This window comes from Drosophila guanche, unplaced genomic scaffold (assembly GCF_900245975.1).
Source record: "Drosophila guanche unplaced genomic scaffold, DGUA_6, whole genome shotgun sequence".
NCBI lineage: Eukaryota > Metazoa > Arthropoda > Insecta > Diptera > Drosophilidae > Drosophila > Drosophila guanche.
Window position 1 is genome coordinate 1,739,330 of NW_022995743.1, and position 21,453 is coordinate 1,760,782.

The 21,453-nt window shown below is 47.1% G+C and overlaps 2 protein-coding genes across 4 annotated transcripts; both read left to right on the top strand.

Moving 5' to 3' along the window:
* The first annotated feature begins 1,689 nt into the window (after positions 1-1,689).
* On the top strand, positions 1,690-5,303 carry LOC117578581. The gene is made up of 5 exons (XM_034264164.1): positions 1,690-2,313; positions 3,082-3,330; positions 3,364-4,335; positions 4,395-4,765; positions 4,827-5,303. The coding sequence occupies exons 1-5, from the start codon at positions 2,310-2,312 to the stop codon at positions 4,998-5,000; spliced, it is 1,770 nt and encodes a 589-aa protein (XP_034120055.1). The 5' UTR covers positions 1,690-2,309; the 3' UTR covers positions 5,001-5,303.
* A 372-nt stretch (positions 5,304-5,675) lies between these two features.
* LOC117578575 (dehydrogenase/reductase SDR family member on chromosome X) lies at positions 5,676-9,080 on the top strand. 3 transcript variants are annotated; one of them, XM_034264157.1, is made up of 5 exons: positions 5,676-5,790; positions 7,315-7,500; positions 7,566-7,673; positions 8,101-8,482; positions 8,546-9,080. In XM_034264157.1, the coding sequence occupies exons 2-5, from the start codon at positions 7,320-7,322 to the stop codon at positions 8,940-8,942; spliced, it is 1,068 nt and encodes a 355-aa protein (XP_034120048.1). In that variant the 5' UTR covers positions 5,676-5,790; positions 7,315-7,319; the 3' UTR covers positions 8,943-9,080. The 3 variants fall into 3 exon arrangements, with proteins under 3 accessions (XP_034120048.1, XP_034120047.1, XP_034120049.1); XM_034264156.1 differs by lacking the exon at positions 5,676-5,790 and adding an exon at positions 5,952-6,187 and having other exon boundaries at positions 7,313-7,500; XM_034264158.1 differs by lacking the exon at positions 5,676-5,790 and adding an exon at positions 5,952-6,183.
* Positions 9,081-21,453: the final 12,373 nt, after the last annotated feature.

Sequence of the window (21,453 nt, forward strand, 5' to 3'; positions counted from 1 at the left end):
GTAAGTCGACCTCTTCGTCATTGCTAATTTGACACTGGTTGCGCGACCTTTTCGTCTTTTGGCTTCCGTTTTTGTTCAGCAGAAACTTTACTGCTCGGCTCATAAATGTCACCCACGCAGACAGCCCTGAGCTGCTTTTACGCATTGTATTTATTAGTTAATTAATTAATAACATATTCAACATGCTGTTGCGCTGCCCTCCTAATAGCTGAAATTTATGTGTTTGTTATTTGTTTGAAAAATGGAAGTAAGTCCGCACCGACTGAGGCAGCACTCTTTGGAGTTTCCCCAGTGGCATTTGCCATCTCTTTTGAGTACTTTTCATGCAAATTTTAGTTTAAGAGAACGGATGACCTTGAAAACTGCAAAAATTGCACCATCAGAAAATGTTTGTCTACATTTTTACATCTCGGCAAACACCACAAACAATTTCATTACGACGCAGAAGCTGAAATCTCAACTATATGGCAGCTGTATATAAAAACTGGGGCCTAAAAGCGATAGTACACGAAATGTGGGCATGACATGGCGGGGCAGGGCACTCGCTCGGTAAACAAGAGTGTAAAGGCGGCTGGCATTGTTCTATTAGTTGGCCTCGAACAAAATGAGTAGCAGCGCCCTAGGCCTAAGAATAATATAAAATAAAATGGGATGAGCAGTTGTCGCCCTATTGCCAATTAGTTCGTGACATTAATTACATGCTGGCTCAGGCTGAGACTGAGGGCAGTTCCCTTACGTAGTTTGCCAGCACTTGTGGGGCATGTCCTTTCCATAGCACAGGCTTCTCTTCACTTGTTGCCTCTCCACACGTTGCCAGCGCTCCACTGGGTTGCCAGCGGGCGTTTCTAATCCGCATTACAATAGGTGTATGACCTCCCTCCCCCACCCCACTCTCATGTGGCATAATCAATGGCCTGCATCTTCCGTAGCTGTGGAGGGCATCCAATCAGATTTACCATTGCCAATGGTTACACACACGTCGACCCCAGGGCATGGCAAATTTTCCACTCAACCAGTTATCAAATAAGGGGTGCGCGGGGTGGGGCAGGCATAACCAACGTAGGCCATATCAATAAACTGAAGAATAAACAAGCGGATGACTGGGATCTACTAGATAAGAGTAACTAAAATCAAAGTAAACAGCTCCACCAACCGTTGATTAGTTATACAATGTTTTTGTCATAATTTATTCATCACTTTTCCGCTTCCCTTTTTCTCTTTTGCAGAAAGAAAGGAGAGAGCAGAGAGCCCTATCCCAACACGATTCTAGTCGCTTCTCGTCCACAATTGTCGTGTAAAAGCAAATCACAGAAACGGCCACTCGGACACCACGAAGTAACGGAGCAAAACAAAAGTCGCGTTACGTGCAGTGCCGTTCGGTTTCGGTTCCGTCTTTCCCCCCTCCTATCGTCGCAGGGTTTGTGGAATTTTTCAAGCTTTTTTTGCGTCATAAATTGAAATAATTTGTTGTCTCGCGAATAAAGCAAACAAACAAAAATAAAGCCGCAGCAGGAACTACAATAGCAATAACAATTGGGACAGACGGCCTGGCCTGCAGTCGCTGCTCTGCTCGGTCGACCCGACGACGCTAACGTTTACCGTTTACCTCGACGCTTCGCAGTCAAATCGGGGGGAAAACAATACAATTGCGATCGGATTTTTTGTATATATAGAAGCAGGGCCGCCCTCGACTCTCATTCGGTATTCGTTTCTCAACGCAGCAACAGAGTCGTCGGAAAATAAAGCAACAGAAAAAGCAACAGAGCCCCAGCTACGAAAATAGCCAAGTGCAAGTGCATAAGCAAAAGAAATACATAGGAGATATATATGTATACATAGTACATATCTGTGGACTGGGTCAAGCATAAAACGTGTTGAATAAAATCCACTTCGATGTCTATTAATTCGCCAATATCGTTCAAAAACTCGGACCTGCATTGAACAGGCAAAAAGCAAAAGCAAAAGAAAACCCACAAACCAAAATCAAACTAAAAAACACCCCACAAAGATCAAATCAAAGGGACGCAAACAAAGAAAAAAGCAAACGCACAGGACAGGCAGAGCAAAGAAATCAAACAACAGCAAGTTGTTTGCCTTTTAGTTCGTGTTACGTTTTCCCCTTATTTTGTTACATTTTCCCAAACGTTTGGGGCCTGCCCCAGACAGCCGTTAGTGCGCAACAAGTTGCCAGCAGTGCAAGCAGAGCAGTTCCAGCAGCGCGTGACATCGAGTGATTGTTCGAGGGAACATCCAACAAAGAACATTCATAAAAACCACACAATCTCGTTTATTGGGCTTTAGGCCATTGTATGGGTAAGTAAACAAATTGAAACAAATTAAGATAAAACTAGGGGAATATCAAGTGTAGATAGAATTCTCTCTTGTGAGGGGCTGCCAAGAGAAGACCTTTGCCTGTCCATGATTCACCTGTAAATTAGCAACAAAAACTCACTGAATCATATTACACACAAAGAGAAACAATTCACAGAAACGACGCAAAATATTCGTGCTCTAATCATAAATATTTTTGACTGCGCTCGAGATTAGCGCATGACGAAGATGGCATTCCCATTGAGGCAACAAATTCACATGCATGCAAATGTGACCAGGCCAGGGCACGTGTCCCAGCCACCAGGCAACGCCCAGTGAGTTCTTTGTGCTAGCTAAGCGACTAAGTTTAGTAGAAATTATCAGCAGCAGCAGTACTTGAACACATACTAGACCCCAGCCCCACCCACTTCCTGCCGCAAGTTGATAAGGTTTGTGTCTGGCACTTGTTTATTGCACACTAAAGACTGACTGTACCCCGTCCGATGGAATGGAAACAGCAGAGCAGCCAGCTAGCAGCAACAGGCGTCAGCGGGTTAGAGATTACAATCTGTTTTTTTGTACCTAAGAAAATCATTAATAACACGTTTTGACTCGTACCTGCTGAAGAGCTGATTAGAAATAGGCAACGATAATTGTTTAACCCTTGAAAGGAAAGCCAACAGGCAAGCAGTGCTTACGCAAGCAGTTCAAGGGTCTCTTTCTCTCTCCCCGCTTTACTCACATTCCTTCTTTCCCCTTTCTCCTTTACAGATCAGTCTAAACCAACAACGAAATTTGGAGACGAGCCGGACCTCCTGTTCAACCGAGCGCAGGGCCGGATTAGTCTGTACAGTCTTGGAGCTGGAGCCACAATCGCTGCCATTCAGGCGATCACCGAACCTTTGAATTCGAGCGCTAACGCAACGCGACAAGTCGCCAACATTCAACTAGAAGCAACATTCAATGACTGCGAAAGTGGCTATGTGCCCACCGTGGGCCGTTGGGGCTCGGAGTGGCCAAGTTGACTCGCCGCTGCCCACGGCCAGGATGGAGCAGCATCGTCAGTCCCCGTCCATGGGGATGGTGATGTCGATGCTGCCGAGGAGGGTGCCGCTGCTGCCGCCGCAGACTCTGACTCAGAGCAGCAGCTGGCGGATGCGTTGCGTGGATTGGGACTGACTACGAAGTCGCCCTTCGCACATGATCAATCCGGGAAGGCAAGAGGCACTGGCACAGTTCGGCGAACGCCCTCCACCTCGAGTGAGGACGATTACGACGATGACGAGGTGCTACAGTGGCTGCCAGCCGCCGACCTGACATCGGTGGATGGATCGGAGCGTTACTCCGACATCCGGCAGCTGCTGGCCCGACAGCAGCCGTTCCTCCCGGACGACTCGCAGCACTCGCTCGGCGCCCAAGATTGGGCTGTCGGCGATGGCTATGACCTGAGTGCCTACAACCAGATCAACGGCGTGTGGCCCTTGGGTCATCCGCTGCCCCTGCCCGATTGGGCCGAGGCCGGCAAGGGCACCCTGATCTTTGACAACGTCTGGCAGTACGAGGAGCTCAATGGCATTGTGGAGACGACGCTGCAGCGCATGCTCGAGGAGACGCACTACAACACGGTCAATCTCTTTGTGGACTTCTATCGGAGCTTCAAGCGCACTCGCCGCTCCGATCTGCGCAGCTTTTTCCAGTTCTACGATGTGCCCATCAATCGCCGCCACCACATGTGCGTCTCGCTGGCCTTTGAGATCATGGCCAGGATGGTGCAGATGTTCCCCGTGCTGGCGCAGTACTTGTACGTGGTGTCCTGCGAGGAGCAGGTGATGGACTGCAACGACTACGTTCAGCTGGATGAGGAGTACGGCCTGAACTCGGCCAATGCGGCTGTGGAGAAGGAGCACGTCATGGTGGCCATGCGCATAGCCATTGGCGGGCGTCGCGGTGTCATGATACTCGATCCGGGCTACCACGTGAGCCGTGCGGTGACTGTAATGATGGATCAGAGCTATCCACATACGGGTAAGTTTCCTCTCTATACAGCCAAATCCCCGCAGCCTACTGATGTTCCTTCCTTGCAGGTTGGTTCACACAATCGAAGGAGCCGCATCTGCAGCGGGACTACTGCTACGCGTACAGCCAGCACAGCGGCAAGTTTGTGGAGTGGAAGGAGCGTGAGATACGCGGCGAGAAGACCAGCTACAAGACCTCGCTGGTCTACGTCGCCCAGGAGTACATCACGGCCATCGATGTCACTGTGCGCCGCAATCTGGTGTACAATTTCCGATCGCTGCTGTCGCGCGATGCCAAGGGTCAGGTTTATGCGGGCATCTACTTCCCGCTGGTGGCCAATGTCCAAGAGTCCTATCTGACCATCTTCTACGACGGACCCAACGAGCAACGTGTGCGCACGAAGCTCATGTTTAGTGCCTTCAAAGTGGGCAAAGGCAAGGTACAGTCACCCATCGAATATATTATGGAAAGACCCATTTTAATGGTTCAATCTCCCACAGCTACCCGACTCCATTAGCCACCATTTGGGGAAGTTGGCACCGCAGTTGAAGATGCCGTTGCAGGAGCTCACGGAGCTGTGCAAGTCGCTGGCCGAGGTGGTCACCGATCAGAACTTTATTGGCCAGGTGCTGTCCATCAATGATGACATTGGCAACATGTCCGTGGAGAATTGACGGTTAAGGGAGCCTAAGGATGTCGCTGCAAGAACGGACGAGACGGAGAAGCAAACCGACGCAGCAGCTGCAACTTAGAGTTCCAAAATTATTTCAAATACTTTATCCTTTCCACAAACACACAGTAATATTCTTTTAGTAGCACCTAAACACACACAAACACACACACCCACACAATTAAATAATTATATGATGTATACACACACTCGCACACACACCTATATCTTAAAAGACCCCCAAAGTCGTATGAGTTAACCGGAAAGTTAATCAATTATACAAAAATTACACTTGTACGAAAATTTATATTTAGCTTTTTCGATTTTTCAATTTAGCTTCAGCTTCCGTTTCTTTTCTTACTATAAATGTAAACACAACTACTTACATATATAAAGACAACAATTAGTTGATAGCTGGTACATTACCGATGTATAACCTAAATTGTAATAATATCTTTTTCGCTATTCTTTAAAGTGCACCGTAAAGGATTTCCGTTCAATAAATAAATTCAAAACAGCTAGCAAAAGTAACAGACGTCTTGATTTGACATCCTTCTCTAAGTCACACACCTTGCGGATCACTATCGAAGAGCTCAAATCCCCAGCAAGCAGCAAGTTCCAACGTTCCAAAGTGACCGTACTATATACTTTTTGAGCTATTTTGCGGGTCTAGCGGTATTTTTAATCAGTGCTTCCGCGGTCACACTGCTCCGCGCTCCAACAAAAATACGCTTGCTTCGGCAGTTTTGTCAATTAAACTTTAAGTTAAGTGTTTAGGCTGACTATTTATTAAGGTGAGTGCACTGCAGCTACTACCAAGTGCCAGCGCTAACACACACCAAGGCCTGTCATCAGCTGTTTTGCGGCCCCGCAGTCAGCCGGCACAGACGCATACACCTGTTGGCTCCACCGAAAACACACGAAAAAAGTGACAAAACGAATCAAGTTCTATGCGGAAAGGCGCGCATTTAAAGCTTACAGTTCGCTTTTGAATTTCTCGCGGTGCGGTTGTGACTCCAAGGGCCTGGCCAGTGCGGAAACCGGTTCTCCAAAATCGAGCAATAGAAATTGAAAACTTCAAGGCGGCCCCCAAAACCCAAAACCCACAAGCCAAAACCCAAAAGCCAAACCTTTAATTGAATAAAAAGGGTGTCAATATTAGCATAGACACGTTTGGCTGACCAAAGGCAAGTGCATTTCCTATAGTTTCGACAGAGCAGTGAAGACACTCGTGAAGGGCAGGGGGCGGCATTGGCGGTCGTCATGTCATGGAAATAGAAAGTTAACCATCCAAGTTGCAACCAAAATTAAAAGCAACAATAAAAAAACTGCTAAGCTTTTGCGTTTTGTTGACGGAAGTCGAAGCAGAGAAGAGACGACGCGACGCACGTTCGTAGAGAGCTCGTACGTAGACAGGTCGCTGGAGGTTTCGCCTCTCTACCCACCTCTAACCTTTTGCTTAGCGCTTCAATCTGTTTTTTTCGACTCTTTTTTGGCCCCGATCATTGGTTGGCTATCTCTAGCTTTGGGCTCTGTCTCGGGTTCTTCAACTTTCATTCTTTGGTGCTTTCTGTTAACGCTGTTTGGCTTTTTAATTTGCATTTTACGAGCATTCACACACACACACACACACAGCCACACAGTCCCGAAAGCACGGACAGCTCGACAGTTTGGATTGTTCCTCTCTCCCTCTCCCTCTCGTTCTCTACCTGCGTCTAAGTCGCTGACATTGTGTTTAAATATTAGATATTATTTCTAATTAATTTAATAGCGCTTCCAGCTGGCCGCAAAACAATTAAGCCTGCAGTCAAAAGTGCAACTTGCATCGTAAATATTCAGAGAAATCTACACACTCGCAGGTACTTGCCATGATGCAATAGACAGAACTAACAATCGTGCCCAATTGCTCGGCAAATAGAAATACGTCAAGTCAAGAGAGCACGGATGGTTGGATACGCTGAGATACGCTGGGACTCTGGCTCTGTCTCCATCAGTTATCGATAAAATTGTACCCCAGAGAATAGCCTGAAATGTCGCACCTCTCAGCAGCATATGCTCACAGCATACTCTGTACCCCTTTGGTGGCTCATAAACTTCTTGCTGACTCAGGTGTCGAGAGAGTCGCAAAGTGCACTCGAGACGAATTGACTCGTCAATATTGATAATTGCCCCAGTACTGGCACTGGCACTGGCACTGGCGCTGGCACTTGGCTAATGGCCCAAGCCCAACATTGTGCTGTCGTTCCTTCTTATCTGAACGAACTTTGCCCGGCAGACGTAGCTCTGACTCGCAGCTAATCCTTATCTTTTCCTTTCAGGCATCATGCTGTTCGCATTGTTTTGGCTTCTATTTGTGGGCCTGCTGCTGTGCGCGTTTCTCTTCTCGAAAACGACCAAGGAGTTCCCCAAGTCATGGTTCGAGTGGAAGACAGAGTTCCGGTATCAATATTTGGGCATTGTCGGACTCATCCACGATGCACATTACGCAGCGCGGGATCGAGTGGGTAAGTCACAGATTTTAGATGTTTATCGCTCAACAATTAATTGTCAACATTGTCATCTACTTAAGCACTTTATAAGCAGCCGGATCGCATCGCTGTCATCACGGGAGGTAATCGTGGCATTGGACTGCGAATTGTGGAGAAGCTGCTGGCCTGCGACATGACTGTTGTCATGGGTAAGCATACGATCTTTGTGCACATTAATCAGCAGTGTCCCGGAGTGGATAATTACAAATTCTGGCCAACATTTAATGCGACAAGTCAGTGTGGAGCCATGTGCACGTGCTCGGCATGGCCAAGTCCAAAAAGGAGAAAAGAAATCGATCGAAGACTCTCCACAAAACGTGACCCGAAGCGCATGAGTTCTTTATCTGCTTCAACTCCCAACTCCAATCACGTTTGGATCGCACTTGTTGGAGTTATGGCGATAAGAGTTCGTTAACTTTTGATTTTGACAACAAAATCGACTTGCTACATGCTTGCTACACGCTCTCTACATGCTACTTTACAGCTGTCTTACACGCTTCGCCGCTAGATGTCTCCCCTGTGCATCGCCCATGTAGAATTACCTTTATTTACCTTTCATTTTGCCATAATTTCCAGGTGTTCGCGATCCCAAGGGCGCCGAAGCCGCCGTTGGAGCCATTGTCGATCTGAAGGAGTCCAAGGGCAAGCTGATCTGCGAGCAACTGGATGTGGGAGATCTGAAATCGGTGCAGGCCTTTGCGCAGCGCATCAAGGAGCGCTACACGAAGGTCGATCTACTGCTGAACAATGCTGGCATTATGTTTGCACCCTTCAAGCTCACCGCCGATGGGTACGAGTCGCACTTTGCCACGAATTACTTGGGACACTTTCTGCTCAGCCATCTGCTGCTGCCACGCCTCAAGGCGGCGGGCAAGCCAGGCAAAAATGCGAGAATTGTGAATGTGAGCTCCTGCGTGAATCTCATTGGACGCATCAACTACAAGGATATCAATGGAAAGTGAGTGAATCATTCAATGCTGGTTATCCTTCCACTCACGCTACGTTCTTTCTCCCCCCACAGTCAGCAATATTATCCAGGCACGGCGTACAGTCAGTCGAAGCTTGCACAAATCCTCTACACGCGCCACCTGCAGACGCTGCTCGATGCAGAAAAGTCGCACGTGCAGGTGAATGTCGTGCATCCGGGCATTGTGGACACGGATCTCTTCGAACACTCGGCCACCACATCGGTGCCCATGTTCAAGAAGCTCTTCTTCAAGACGCCGGAGCGTGGCTCCCGCACGGTCGTGTTTGCGGCCATTGATCCCTCGATTGAGGGCCAGGGCGGCACTTATCTGAGCAACGGCGGCAAGGGGCCCTTCCATCCGGATGCTAGGAAGCCTGAAAAGTGCGAGAAATTCTTCAAGTTCTCCTGTGAGCTGCTCAAGATTAAACAGTATGGAAATGGCGAATATTGACCGCAGACATTCCCTCTTTACACACATTCCGCTAAACGCTAACTTGGTGCAACGCTTGAACAACTTTTAACACAGATTTTAGTCTCTATTTGTTTGTGTAACTTGTAATTCTTGTATAAAATAATTGTTTTATAGAAATTGTGTGTGTGCTCCTCCAGCAATGTTTGTCCCAAGAGCTGCATAACACCTCTCCCTGCCCCCGCTTTGTGCTCGGTTTTTAATTAACTTGTCTTTTGTCTGATTGCCATCGCTGGGCTGCGGGGTAATGCAATTACAAATGCAGCAACTACAGCCCCAAAACTACATTCAAAATGCACTCCAGTCTCAGGTCTCAGTTCTTCTTGGCGGCGGCAGCTTGAAAGGCGACAGCAACAACATCTCTGCAATATGTCAAATTCTGCAAACAATTTAATTTTGTGCGCCCCCTTAAACAATGAGCGATTAACATTCAACAATGTTGTGGAATTTTAATCGACTGGAGGTAGGAGATGAGGCATCAAAGAGCATACATGAGGCAGCCATGAGCTTGGAGTTGGGTACCCAAAAAGGAGGCTCAGGTAGGTGTATCAGCTGTCACTTAAGCCATCGCAGCTCCAACTCATATTTAATGCATAACCAAAAGCGATAGAGAGATAGAGACCCCAGCGATAACTCAATGTGTGAAGCTGCCTGACGATCCGATCGGGTGGGCGCTGACATCTATCAAAATCTTAGCTCGGATTCCCAGGCTGTCCATCTTTCAGATCTTCATTTCCCTTTTCAATCATTTGGCTTGCATGTCTGGCGCGCATTAGCGGCGTTGATTGGATGGATGTTGGATGTCGACAAGCGACGATTGCTGATGAGGCCACAAATTGCCGAAAGGCGGCACCAAAAAGTAGACCAAAACAAGTTTTGATTGGGACAAATGAGCCTCTGCTTTGGGTAGTTTAGGAGAGGGGAATTCCTAGGGATAAGGGAGGTACTGCTGATCCATTGTACATGCAGACAGGAGAAGTTATGTGAGTTTTCTATTTAACGTGAAAGTATGCAGCACATTTTCCAACTTTTTCCTCAACTTTCTTCAAATATGATGTAGTTCCAGCAGTGGCCGCTGTTGTCTGTGGCGGCGCCACAAGTAACGCCTCAAATTTAAGCGCTCTAACCGCTTATGGGCCTTACTTTTCAGCATATCTATGGCAATTGACGATAGATCGGTAAGAACTAAACCTTTTTGAGTCTCTGACGAACCCGTCTGCAACCAATCTACATTCCAAACATGCAGCAAATCGAATTGCAAAGCTTATTTTGCGCGCAAATTGTCCATTTAGTTGGTAAAAATTCGTAATAAAATAAAACAATAAACAATAAACATAAAATCAACAATAAGTGATTGGCCTGTGCATTATGTTCATACTAAATTATAGCTTGTAATGGAGAACTTCCTTGGACATGCCTAAGCGTAGATTCTGTTCCCTTCTGCGGGTCTAATCTCCACGGCTGACCATTGTTGGCCCCTCTCCAAGCAGCCAGGCTGCCAGTGCAGAGGCATTCCATGCTCAACGAGATTCTTAACTGCGTCCGGCTTCTGCGGCAGCTCCATGGCTGCCACAATCCAATTAACCTTTTGACATTTCGCGACAGGCTGCAGACCGGAGATCGTAGACTTGAGACTGGAGTTCCGAGACCACTTGGCAATGGCTAATGACCACGCGTAAATCAAACAAATTCAGATACATTTGCCCGTTGCCCGTTGCCAGTGGCAGTGGCTGATCTGGCACTGGCTGTACGAGTAATTAAAACACTCAACATGCCGCTCAACTGACAGCCTCAAACGGTGTGCCGCAGCCACAGCCAGCAGCAAGCAGCTGCAGCTTCTTCTCTTTGGTTGTTGCAGCTTAATAAACTCATTGAAGTGTATGCACTTTTGGCTGTTGCATTCTTTTGGTTGCTTCATTTATGTTTTATGTGGTTTATATGGTTTGATTTTGGCACCTGCTCCAAGTGGAACTCCCCCCCAAAGTCTGTGCTGCACCTCCAACGCCCACAGCAGCAATTTGTTCGCTTCTTGCCACATCGTTTAATTTCCACACGCTTCTAAAATGGCCAACAGAGCGAAGAGCATAACAATGCGGCAGCTGAAGCTGAGACTGGAGATGGTATTGGAGCTGTGCCTGGATGGTGGGGCTGAGGAGCAGCTGCCCACACGCGCTGCTGTTACTGCTACAAATGTTGCCACTGCCACTGCTGCTGCTACTTCTTTTCAGCTGTGGCAAAAACGTGAGCACATGCGTCGATGGCAGTGGCGTGGGCGCCATAAATCACCGCATGATGAATGTACTCACGCTTGGCCAGAAGCGGCAGCAGGAGAAGCAGCAGCAGTCAGGAGCGGCCGCTTTGCTCCAGCTTAATTGGAGCAGCAAATGGTTGCTAAGAATTCGCCGCCAGAGTTGAGTCGAGTGCAGCCTTTTGTCTATCTTCGAATTTAAATAAAAAGTACATTAAATGGGGAGCGCAGCAGCAGCAGGGGCGCAGGGTAGGGGCACTAGCACTTGGGTTGGTCAAGCAGCTGTGCGCAGTGCAAGATGTTGGCCAACTGGCAATCTGAACAAATTAATGGCCAAAGTGTGAAGATTCGCGGCACTCACTTGGAGTCGCCCGCTGTGCATATGAATTGCGAATCTCTTAGCTGTGTGTTGATGGATGTGCCAGAGTTAATGATATTCCGGATCTAAACGGCGCTGGGAATGGCTCTAAGCCGATGGAAGTTAGCGGCGGTCTCATATTTATGGTTCAGAATGTGATTTGGGAGGTCAAAGTGGTCTTCACTTACCTTAACTTACCGCCACCTTAGGCTCCTCACACCGAGAGAACTATCAACCTTTACCTTAGCCTCTTTTGGCTGAGTGGACTACCGCCTTTACCCAATTCCCAGGCATTTCCATGCCACGACACCTCACGTCACGCATACGCACCGCTGTCTATCCGTTTCGCATTTTTAAGCTAAATCTGCATTTATTATTATGCATAATTACTTCAATGGATAAATGGATGATCAATCATGCATAGTCCCTTGCCAATTTGCATATTGACACCTCTGACGTGTCCCTCGCTGCTCTTTGAAACTCTTTTTGTGAGCGGATTATTTTTGGCAGCACTTGAAATGGATGCGACGGCAACGGCGGCGGTGGCTTTTGTGAAAGCCACAAATAAATAAGTTACAGAAACTCGCATTATTTTTGGGATGCCCTTTGGCGCCACTTTGATGTGGCTTAACGCTCAATTATTATGATAATGGCACAAAGAAGAAATTTGCCATCTGGAGTGTAAGTATTTACGCAGCTTGAAGTGGCTTTTGGTGGCCACTCTTGGGCATGAATAGATGGATGGTTGGATCTCCCTTAAACCTTTTTTGGAATGAGTCAAAAGTAAAAGTGTTTAACGGTCCAAGGAGTAGGAGGAGGAGCTGCTCCAGCTGCTCCAGCTGCCGCCGCTGCTGACCGACTGACCCACTGTCAGTCCCTGCCCGATTTCAATTACCCTTACCAATTGTTGTGCTGTTTGTTCGTGTTGCATAAACGACACTAAACAAACAACTGAGACTGAGACTAGGGGCTGACAGGCGGCTCTTCATGGAACGACAAACGACCTTGCCGCACAAAACTGTATCAAGTAGCGGCAGGAAATTGGAATTGAATTGAATTTGGGTGACTGCATTTCGGGTTTCGTTCGGGTTCGGATAAAAGTGAATGTTTAGGGGGCACTTGAGATCTCAACAAAAAGATTCCCAACTCCACAAATAGAGAGAGAGAGAGAGAGGGAAGAGCCACCAACTGGATTGTCGATGGGATGCGATTGGAATTGGTTTGGATTGGAATTGAATTGGTTTCGCGTTTCGGTTTTTGGTTACGCAGTCAAACAAAAGTACTCCAAAGAGAGCGAACTGGCAGCAGTGGTTAGAAAGTCAAGACCCTTACAGGTGCCCCACAGACAACACCAACGCCATGGAGTCGCACCATGGAGTCGCAACTTATTTAGATACTTTAATTGAATGTAATTAAGTAAGCAGACACTCAGGCAGCGCCTTATGCAAGAGCAGTTTCTGTTTAGCTAATTGATTGCTGGGAATGCTGGTGTTGCCATACCCAAAGAGGTTTCTTTATGGGGCCTCAATGTGAGGCATAGAATTGGCAAGGGACGAACAGGTTGGAATGTCCACTGCACAAACATATGTAAATATAATACTAACCATTATGTCCACTCTGGTTGTGAGCGAATTACTATTAAGCCCACTGTAATTGTGCTGGCAGCACCAAAAACTCAAACAACAATTACACTCACAGTGTAGAGAGAGCGCAAAGAATAAGAAGGAGAAAAGGAAGTCATAAAATTGAGAGCGAGCGAAATTTTGTGATCGATGCGGAGAAAACTACTAACAAAGTGCCGTTGTCCGATGTGGAAGCTCTCTCAGCTCGAAGCTATAAGACAAGCGCGAGAAAGGGATGGAGATAGGGATATTGTTCCCCGAAAGAGCTGGGTACTGATTCACACCCACACATTTAAGCGCTGCATCTTGGTGCAGGTAACAGTTGCGAGAATGCCAAATCAATTCACAAAAATTACCCGCTGTTCTCCCCTTTTCCCAATCGTTATCGGTATTCCCTTTTCTTCATCATTCGAAAGGCCTGCGACTGGCTGCACTAGCTCGCAATCAAGCAATGTACCTTCCCCTCTCCCTTCGCTTTTGGAAGATCGCATTGTTACCATCAGCCAGACACCATCGGTTGGTTCATTCTGTTTGCCAATTAAACCGCTATTTAGTGCGCTGCTCGCTGCTCTCAGCACCCGCTCTAATCTTATTTATGCTTATTGATTTCACGTCAGCCTCTCTCATGGCTGTGGCAGGTGGAGAGTCACAAAAACAGTTACAAATACAGTTACAGAGCTTTAGGAAATCTGCCGTTGATCTGCCTTGAATTTAGTTGTGTTGTTGGGTTGTTGTGAAAGAATTGAGCTGCCAAATAAAAGATCATTTTTCGCAAGAGGCAACCCGAAAATCATTACGAAAATTCTGCCAGCTGTTGGAGGAGACTCGAAAGATTTTTTCATTTAGCAAAAATCATATGTCAAACACTCAACAAATAGACGACTGGGTGCCCGGGTGCCTGCCCCCAACTTCTGGCTCGGCTCTCTGGCTCTGTCTTTGTGCATTCTGCACATTCACCTGCGCCAAAAACTGAGCCAAGATTGCTTCCTAAGCTTCCTTCTGGCTGTCGGTACGGCTCAGACTCAAGACTCAGTCTCCGACTCTGCCTCAGCCTCTGGCTCTGGCTCCATAATTAATCTGCTTTGGCGTCTCATTTTTGTGGCGCTGCCTGCGTGTTGCAGCAATGTTTCATACAAGTAAGTGGAAGTGGCGTCCCCCACCGAAATTTTGATTACTAGTCGAAGCTGAAGCCCCCCGAATGGCAGCGGCATCATCGTGCCTTAATAGATAGATGTGATACGTTCCGATAGATACTTTCAAGTCGAAGCTGCCCCGTCAGTCTTGTCTTGAGTTTTTCTTCAGCTTTGTTTGGTGGCTGCCACACTCGAGCAGAAGCGCCATCACATGTGGCATGCCATCTTTGCCTAACACTTGCACATGTTTGCCTCAAAGTTTGCCATAGTTGTGGGCAGAGAACCTTTTGCGTAGAACCTTTTGTAAGCCTTTGTCTAAGCGCATTCCAGTGCTGGATCAGTGCCGATCTTTGTTTAATTTTCACACATTTTTGCACACAGAAGCCAACACGTTTTGGGGTTGCGATCCGGAGCTAGCTGCAGCTCGGGACAAGGTCGCCAGCATGATTGAATGTGTCGCTCAGCGCTCAGAACAGAGGCAGAACTTGACCTTCCCCCGGTGTACCTGAACCTCAGATTGTAGTGGGGCATCAGTGAGGTTTATCTCTGTAGTTGTAATGTCTCCATCTTTGGCCACAGGTTGGGCAACCAGCGACCATAAATTGATACACTTTCCCAGGTCGCAGCAGCATTCTTTCAAGCCAATCGTCAGTCTCCAGACTCTACCCCCCACGATCTGCGCACCTCACAGCCATAAATTATGTGCAGCCGATACGACGTGCATATCTAATTAGCCCAGCGAACTACACATTCTAAAAACTGAGTAAATCGAAGGCAGAGGCAGCATCAACTGCGACTGGGACTGAGGCATCGCCTGTGGCAGTGGCAGCTTGCTATAAAGAAACAATTTAGAGTCCCATAAAATAGAAACCCATGCAGCAAACGAATCCACAGCAGAGAGGCAGGAATTTCAGTGTGGCAGGAGGGCAGCGGAGCGGGGGCTTCGTGTCACGTTGTGTTGTGACTGGCAGAGCCATCAAATTGTAACAATTTTTCACCTGTCGTCTGGGGGCTGTGCATGATTATTATTACATCAGTAGAAAAAAACATAAATTCCGAGATTCGTGAGGCAGCAAAATGCGTTGCAAAATCATCCTCAAACCTCAGCATCCTCATCCCCCACACAAAAATGAAGCCCATGGGTTGGAGGAGCTAAAGCTGAACCTTCAGGGAAGCGCGGCTTCCACAATGCGTTTGATTTATGCCCCGAATTGTGGCATCATTTTGTCCGAGGGTCTTATTGATTTCGATGGCGAGTTAAGTGCCGCATAAACCAAATGAAATGACTTTCCCCCAACCGAAAATGCCAAAGGAATCACAATTGGACATTGCATAAGTATCTTGTAGCTTGTCTCTTGTATCTTTGCAGTTGTCATGTGTCTCAAGGTTGCTCTTATCGCTGAATCCCCCCGTCCATTATTAGGAGCACAACTAATCGTCGCCAAAAGGTGCGAGCATCTCCAGCCCAGTCCCCCAAGTATCTGCTCGTATTCCCCATCCATCAGATGCGCACTTTTTTGAGGCCAAACAATTAGTTTTCGCTCCACGCTGCTCCATTCGATTTCCAATTGATTTCAAAATTGCCTTTGGGCCCACAAGAAAAGACAAGTGTAAGAGTCTACATAATTGTCAGGTTTATGCGGGTGCCTGAAGTTGCGAATAGAGTAAAGTTTTACTCTCCTGAACCTCCTTTCTAACCTCTGGCAGTTATCAAATGCATAATGAGTGCGCCAAGTTCCCCCTTTGACTGCCTCAAATATCAGCCTCTGTAGCCCCGTATAAACTTATCCACCATTTCATAATCACTTGCCCTGCGGCAGCGCTGGCAAAAAGCTTTCATTATCCGCAGACTGATTATTAATTGTTTCGGGGTCGATTGCTTCAAACATTCTGCCAAAAGCGACACACAAAAAGAAGAAAGGATGCGCCTTGACATTTGACTACCAAGATAGGTTCAGGCAGGGGAGGCCCAGCTCGACAATCATTCAGCGTGTGATAATGATAGATCGATCGCTCGAGTAGCAGCTCCAATTTCCGCCGTCAAAGTGCACTCGTGATAGCGACAGCCTCGGCGGTGGTTCCACAATGGAAGGGGAATGGACCACGGACGCTGCCAGTTGTCAGATCAGCCAACAGCCATCAGCCATCAGCCATCAGTGAGTGCTGCTGCATATGCAAATGACACGAATTATGATCTCGATTCCAGCTCCCACAATTTCCCAGACCAGCATAAAGCTAATGCCCATAACGAGACGTGTTCTACGGGGTAAAAGTGCGACCCGATCGCGACCCACTGCCACATTGGCCTGAACAGATCCCAGAGCTCAGACCCCAGTGCCAGTCCCAGCCCCACAATCTTGCACAATCATCTACTTGGCTTTGGCTCTGGCTCTGGCTCTGCCTTTGCTCTACTCCACAGTTGGCTGCCCGAAATTGAAAGTGTTTCGTTTCGTTTTCCTCCTCCACTTGGGATGGTAGTTTGGAGTCAGAGTTTGGAAATGGAGCGCCCCCAAACCTACCTCTTTTTGTGTGGAGTTTCTTCTGCTGCTGCTTCTGGTGCCGCACTTGATGATCTTTATTAGAGTTTTCGGTTAAGTTTTTCATCTAGTCTTTTGTGTGCTTGCTGTTTAATTGTTTTATAAACTTTAGCGGCCAGAAATCGAGCTGCCAGCTATCGTACAGTGGTGCAAGTCTCTCTTTTCATTGATCATTCCTCTTATCCATCAGCGATCTCTGCTCCCCGCACCACTGTGCAGCAAGCGATTCAAAGTTCAAATCAATTTCAAATGAATTAAGGGGGCTGGGGGCATCCCAAAGTCATGGCCTCCTCGATCCAGCGTGTCAGCGAGTTTCAATGTCAGGATGTGGCCTGGGTTCAGCAGCCATTTTGGAGAGCCCAAGCCTAACCTTTTCTTCGACTTCGTATCGAGTGTTGGCAATGGCGGAAGTTGTATCAATCGGAGCCATCAAGTGCGAGAATCGTAATCATTTTCTGTTTGTCTAACAAACATGTGCGCTGATTTTATCTTGGAATCTCTGTACCAAAAGGGGCTTCAGGGGGGGAGAGCTCTTATGTCTCATGTGATGTGGGTAGGCCCGCAGAAACTGCCAATCAAAGATATGTTGACCCCCACGCATTGAGGATGTACGAGTCGAGTTCTGACAAGTGTCTTTGAGTGTTGAGATCCACGGGTTAAGTTTTGGCAAGCGGATTAGCTGCCAGATCTTGCCCAACCAGAGACAATGGATCCATTAAGTGAGCTGCACTTTGGGATGACTTTGCGGTCCCCCAGAGCACGCACTCATCGAACGTTCTCCAATGGATCGAAGATGAAGATGAAATCCCTCCCCTTTAAACGGCTGGCGTTGTGCAACCCGCACGGTCCGTTTCGCGCAACAAAAGGCAAATTTTTGTTCGGTAGCTGCCATGCCACACAATCATTTTAGTTGCCTTGGACCGGCTGCAACTTGCAACGCTTGCAACCCGGCTGCTGCTGGCAGTGGGAACTATTTTTATGACCGCTTGGGCCGTAAATAAATCAGTGGACCGATGCTCCCATCGCCCACAAAATGCAAGGTTTAGACGCTTTTGTTTGTCTCCCCCAAAGTAGTGGCTGAAGCTGAGGCTGAGGCTCCACTCTCTTCTGTCCGACTGTGGGCCACATCAATCATCGCTGGAGCCGGCTGCCACTGATTGAGCGCCAGAATGCACATCTCTCGGCTGTGTACCCTCGAGATCTATTCTGTTTCAAGTTTAATTGCTTCGCATACGTTTTAATTATGCTCCGCACATGAATGCACCGTTCCATGAATGAGAGCCACTTTCAGCAACTAATTTGGCAATTTTGCACAAGTCGCAGGCGCAGACGAAGGCGCAGACGCAGACGAAGGCGCAGGCGCAGGCGCGAGTGTAATTACTTTATGGAGTGCTCTGTGAATGCGTCTTTTATGACAGCACAGAGCCATCGTGGTGCAGACAGAGTGCAGATCGAGATCGAAGCCATCCATTCGCTCAAAATGCCAAAGTTGAACAAAGTTCCTCAGGCGGATCTAGCGTCGAACGGAGAATAGATCTCGAGTTGTGACCTTCGCCTGTTTGTGATGAGATGAGATGAGATGAGCGATACAGTTTGATGGAATGTCATCGATAAATTGTTTAGTTTTTGAAATTGTTTATCAAAAAGTCAGTTTCCAAATTTATGCACTTGGGATTATATTTAGAGATCTTCCATCAGCCAGGAATTTGCCTTAGCTCATCCTATCGATTATTTTGATGTTTTTCACTAAGAAAGTTTACTGCGGGGGAATTTCCTCTACCTTATCCCACCCTACACCCCTTAGCCCCTCCTCTAACCCACAATTTTCAGCTGAAAATGTCAAAGCTATTCGTTTTAGCCGTGAGTCAAGCAACTTTTACTCTGATTCTGGCAGAAGGCAACGACCTTCGCAGCGGGCCAAGAATGCAGTCGATCGTCAAAGTGCGAGCAAAAATCTCGTCATAAACCGAACGTCTCCTCCTGCTCTTGCTCCTCCTGCCAGCGCTCAACATGCTGAAGATTTTTGATCATTTTTGTGCTGAAGTGCGGCGCAATTTACATCAAAAGATGCCTTAATTGATTCGCTGGCCGTGGTGGTTCCGCGGCGCATTGCATCACACAAATTATTTGTAGTTTAATTTAAATTATACGTTTACGTTTGCGTTCCACTCGTTCCAGCATTCTAGGTTACAAAACAAACACTGTTACGGCTACAGAGATTTGATCTCGTGTGGTGTGGTCCACGCGATACAGATACAGATACAGATACAGATACTCGGCACTGATTGTTGTAAGTATTTCAAGGTCCTACCCGGGCTCGAAAACACTATAGAAACCATCAGGAAATTACCGATAGTCATTGTCTTTTTGGGTTTTCAGTTTTGACTTTGGCGCATCATCACCTGGCTGGGTGCCATTAGCATTAGCCCCTCTCTAGAGCTGTCTCCAACTGCGAGCGGGGCACGGGGCACGTTCAATGTAAATTAGCCGATGCAGGAAATTAAATGATTTTTTAATGTGCTGGAAAAATTATTACTGCAAACACGATGAGAGAAGAGGCACAGCCAGAAGAGACTGAAAAACCCCAAAACAGATCTCAAGTTGTTTCATGGAGTGCTATTGAAAGTGAGTTTCAGTTATGGTGCTGCTCCGTGGAATGCGGCAAGTTTTATTTAATTGTTTTGTTTATTCAACAAAATTCAAGAGTCAGTCGAAATTAACCATTATAAATGTTACCTTACAATGTTATAGTTTTTTTTTTGCACAAACATAATTCCAAATGATATTTCGCCATTACAAAACTTTTAGTTTATTCTCCAATTTAGTTTTATTATTCGGACTCGTGGCAAGGTCGCAGCATTACGCGGCAGAAACAAAACACTTGTCGGGGAGGAAGCAGCAGCATCTCCTTTGGGCATTACCCTACACTGGAATCCGCACCCATTCATTATCGGCTCATTTAATGGGGCGGGCGGCGTCTGGCATCTGGCATCGGGCATCTAGCCCGTACAAATTGTGAAAGTCAGCTCGTGCCAAATAATCGAATAATCAGCAGCGGCAACCACAACAATGGAGCTTTAGCAAAAATGTTTGCCAAAAAGTCAATAATCATTTGCCACGCACTCGATCGAGATCACAAAATGAACAATAAAGACAAAGGCAATTGGCCAAGGAAATATGATGAACTATTTGCAGATCGTGATGGATGCTACGCCCACACTCGTTGAGGCAGGCACCAAGCATATTGAATTTCGAATACTTTTCGAGCATTTATCGAACATTTTTCTTTGTGTGTTATGCAAGGGAGAGCTTTCAGGGGATAAGTAAACATAACAAAATATAATATTTCAATCTATCAATCATACGGAAAAAATCAACTTGTAGCGGTTGCTCCATTTCTTTCATATAAGCCTCAGAAGTACCAGCAAATCTTTGGAGCCTGTAGCCAAAACTAATCCCTCGCATAATGCGCTTATCAGCTAGATCTCTGGGAACTACTGCAATTGCCCGCGATCATCCGCCTGGAATCCATGTCGACACATCTGTGTGAGATCTATCGCATAATCCGGGCTCATTAAATTAAACAGAAACCGAAACCGAAACAGAAACAGAAACCGAAAACCCCACCGAGACTCCCACGCACTAAAGGGAAACAATTTGTTTGCGGGTTTGTATTGCTATTACCCCAAAAAACATGGAGAACATTTCGGATTACGATTACTGTTTGCAGCCGCCTTGCCAGCCTGAAGAGTCTTTTGTCTTTGGCAGAGTTTCGCTGTGGCGGAGATTGCAGAAGATGCGTGGAGCGAGTGGAGTAGGCAGAGCTCCGCTCACTTTGCTGCCAGCATCGATTCGCAGTCGGCGTCGCGGCCAGCTGTATGACTAATTCCATTACAAGTAACTGTTTTTGCTATTACATGAGCGACAACAACAGCAGCAGCAGCGAATGTTTATGGTCTACCTGAAGTGGAAGCAGCGCGGCGCATCACATTGCTCTTCCCCGCCACCCATCCCCACTTGCCGAGTACCAGCGGTGCTCATCTTCGCTGTTGCCGAAGCCCACCGCCTTCGTGCTCGTTAAAATGTTTGTCGCTTCAATTTCAAAGTAGTTTACTATAACAAACCCCCCTTCACCTAGCTTTATCAAGCACCACCATCCACCCACTGGCTTGATCTTTCTCTCTCTCACAGTTTCGGCCAAAGCTTATTAAAGGCAGGTGAGACTCTCTCTCGTTTTCCGCCTCTCTCTGTGGGGTGAGAGTACCTGGCTGTACTATTACGAGAGTGCATGCCATCAATGCCTCACCTTCAATCGATACACGTTTCCCATGCGCTTTTTCTAACTCTCTCGTAAGCTCGGAGAGCGATATGCTCTTCGGCTGATGCTGCTGCTGCTGCTGCTGTACTTCTGCCTCTACGCTTCCTCTAGTGTTTGTGTTTTGCTTTGCATTTATTTTGTAATGAGCTTTTTGTTGTTTTTGTGTTGTATGTGGCTGCCCGAAAATTGAAATTGAAATACACCAAAAAAAAAACACATTTTGGCGCGCGATTTTCGCAGTCGACGCTGGCTGAGAGATCTGCCGCAGCCTCTGCCA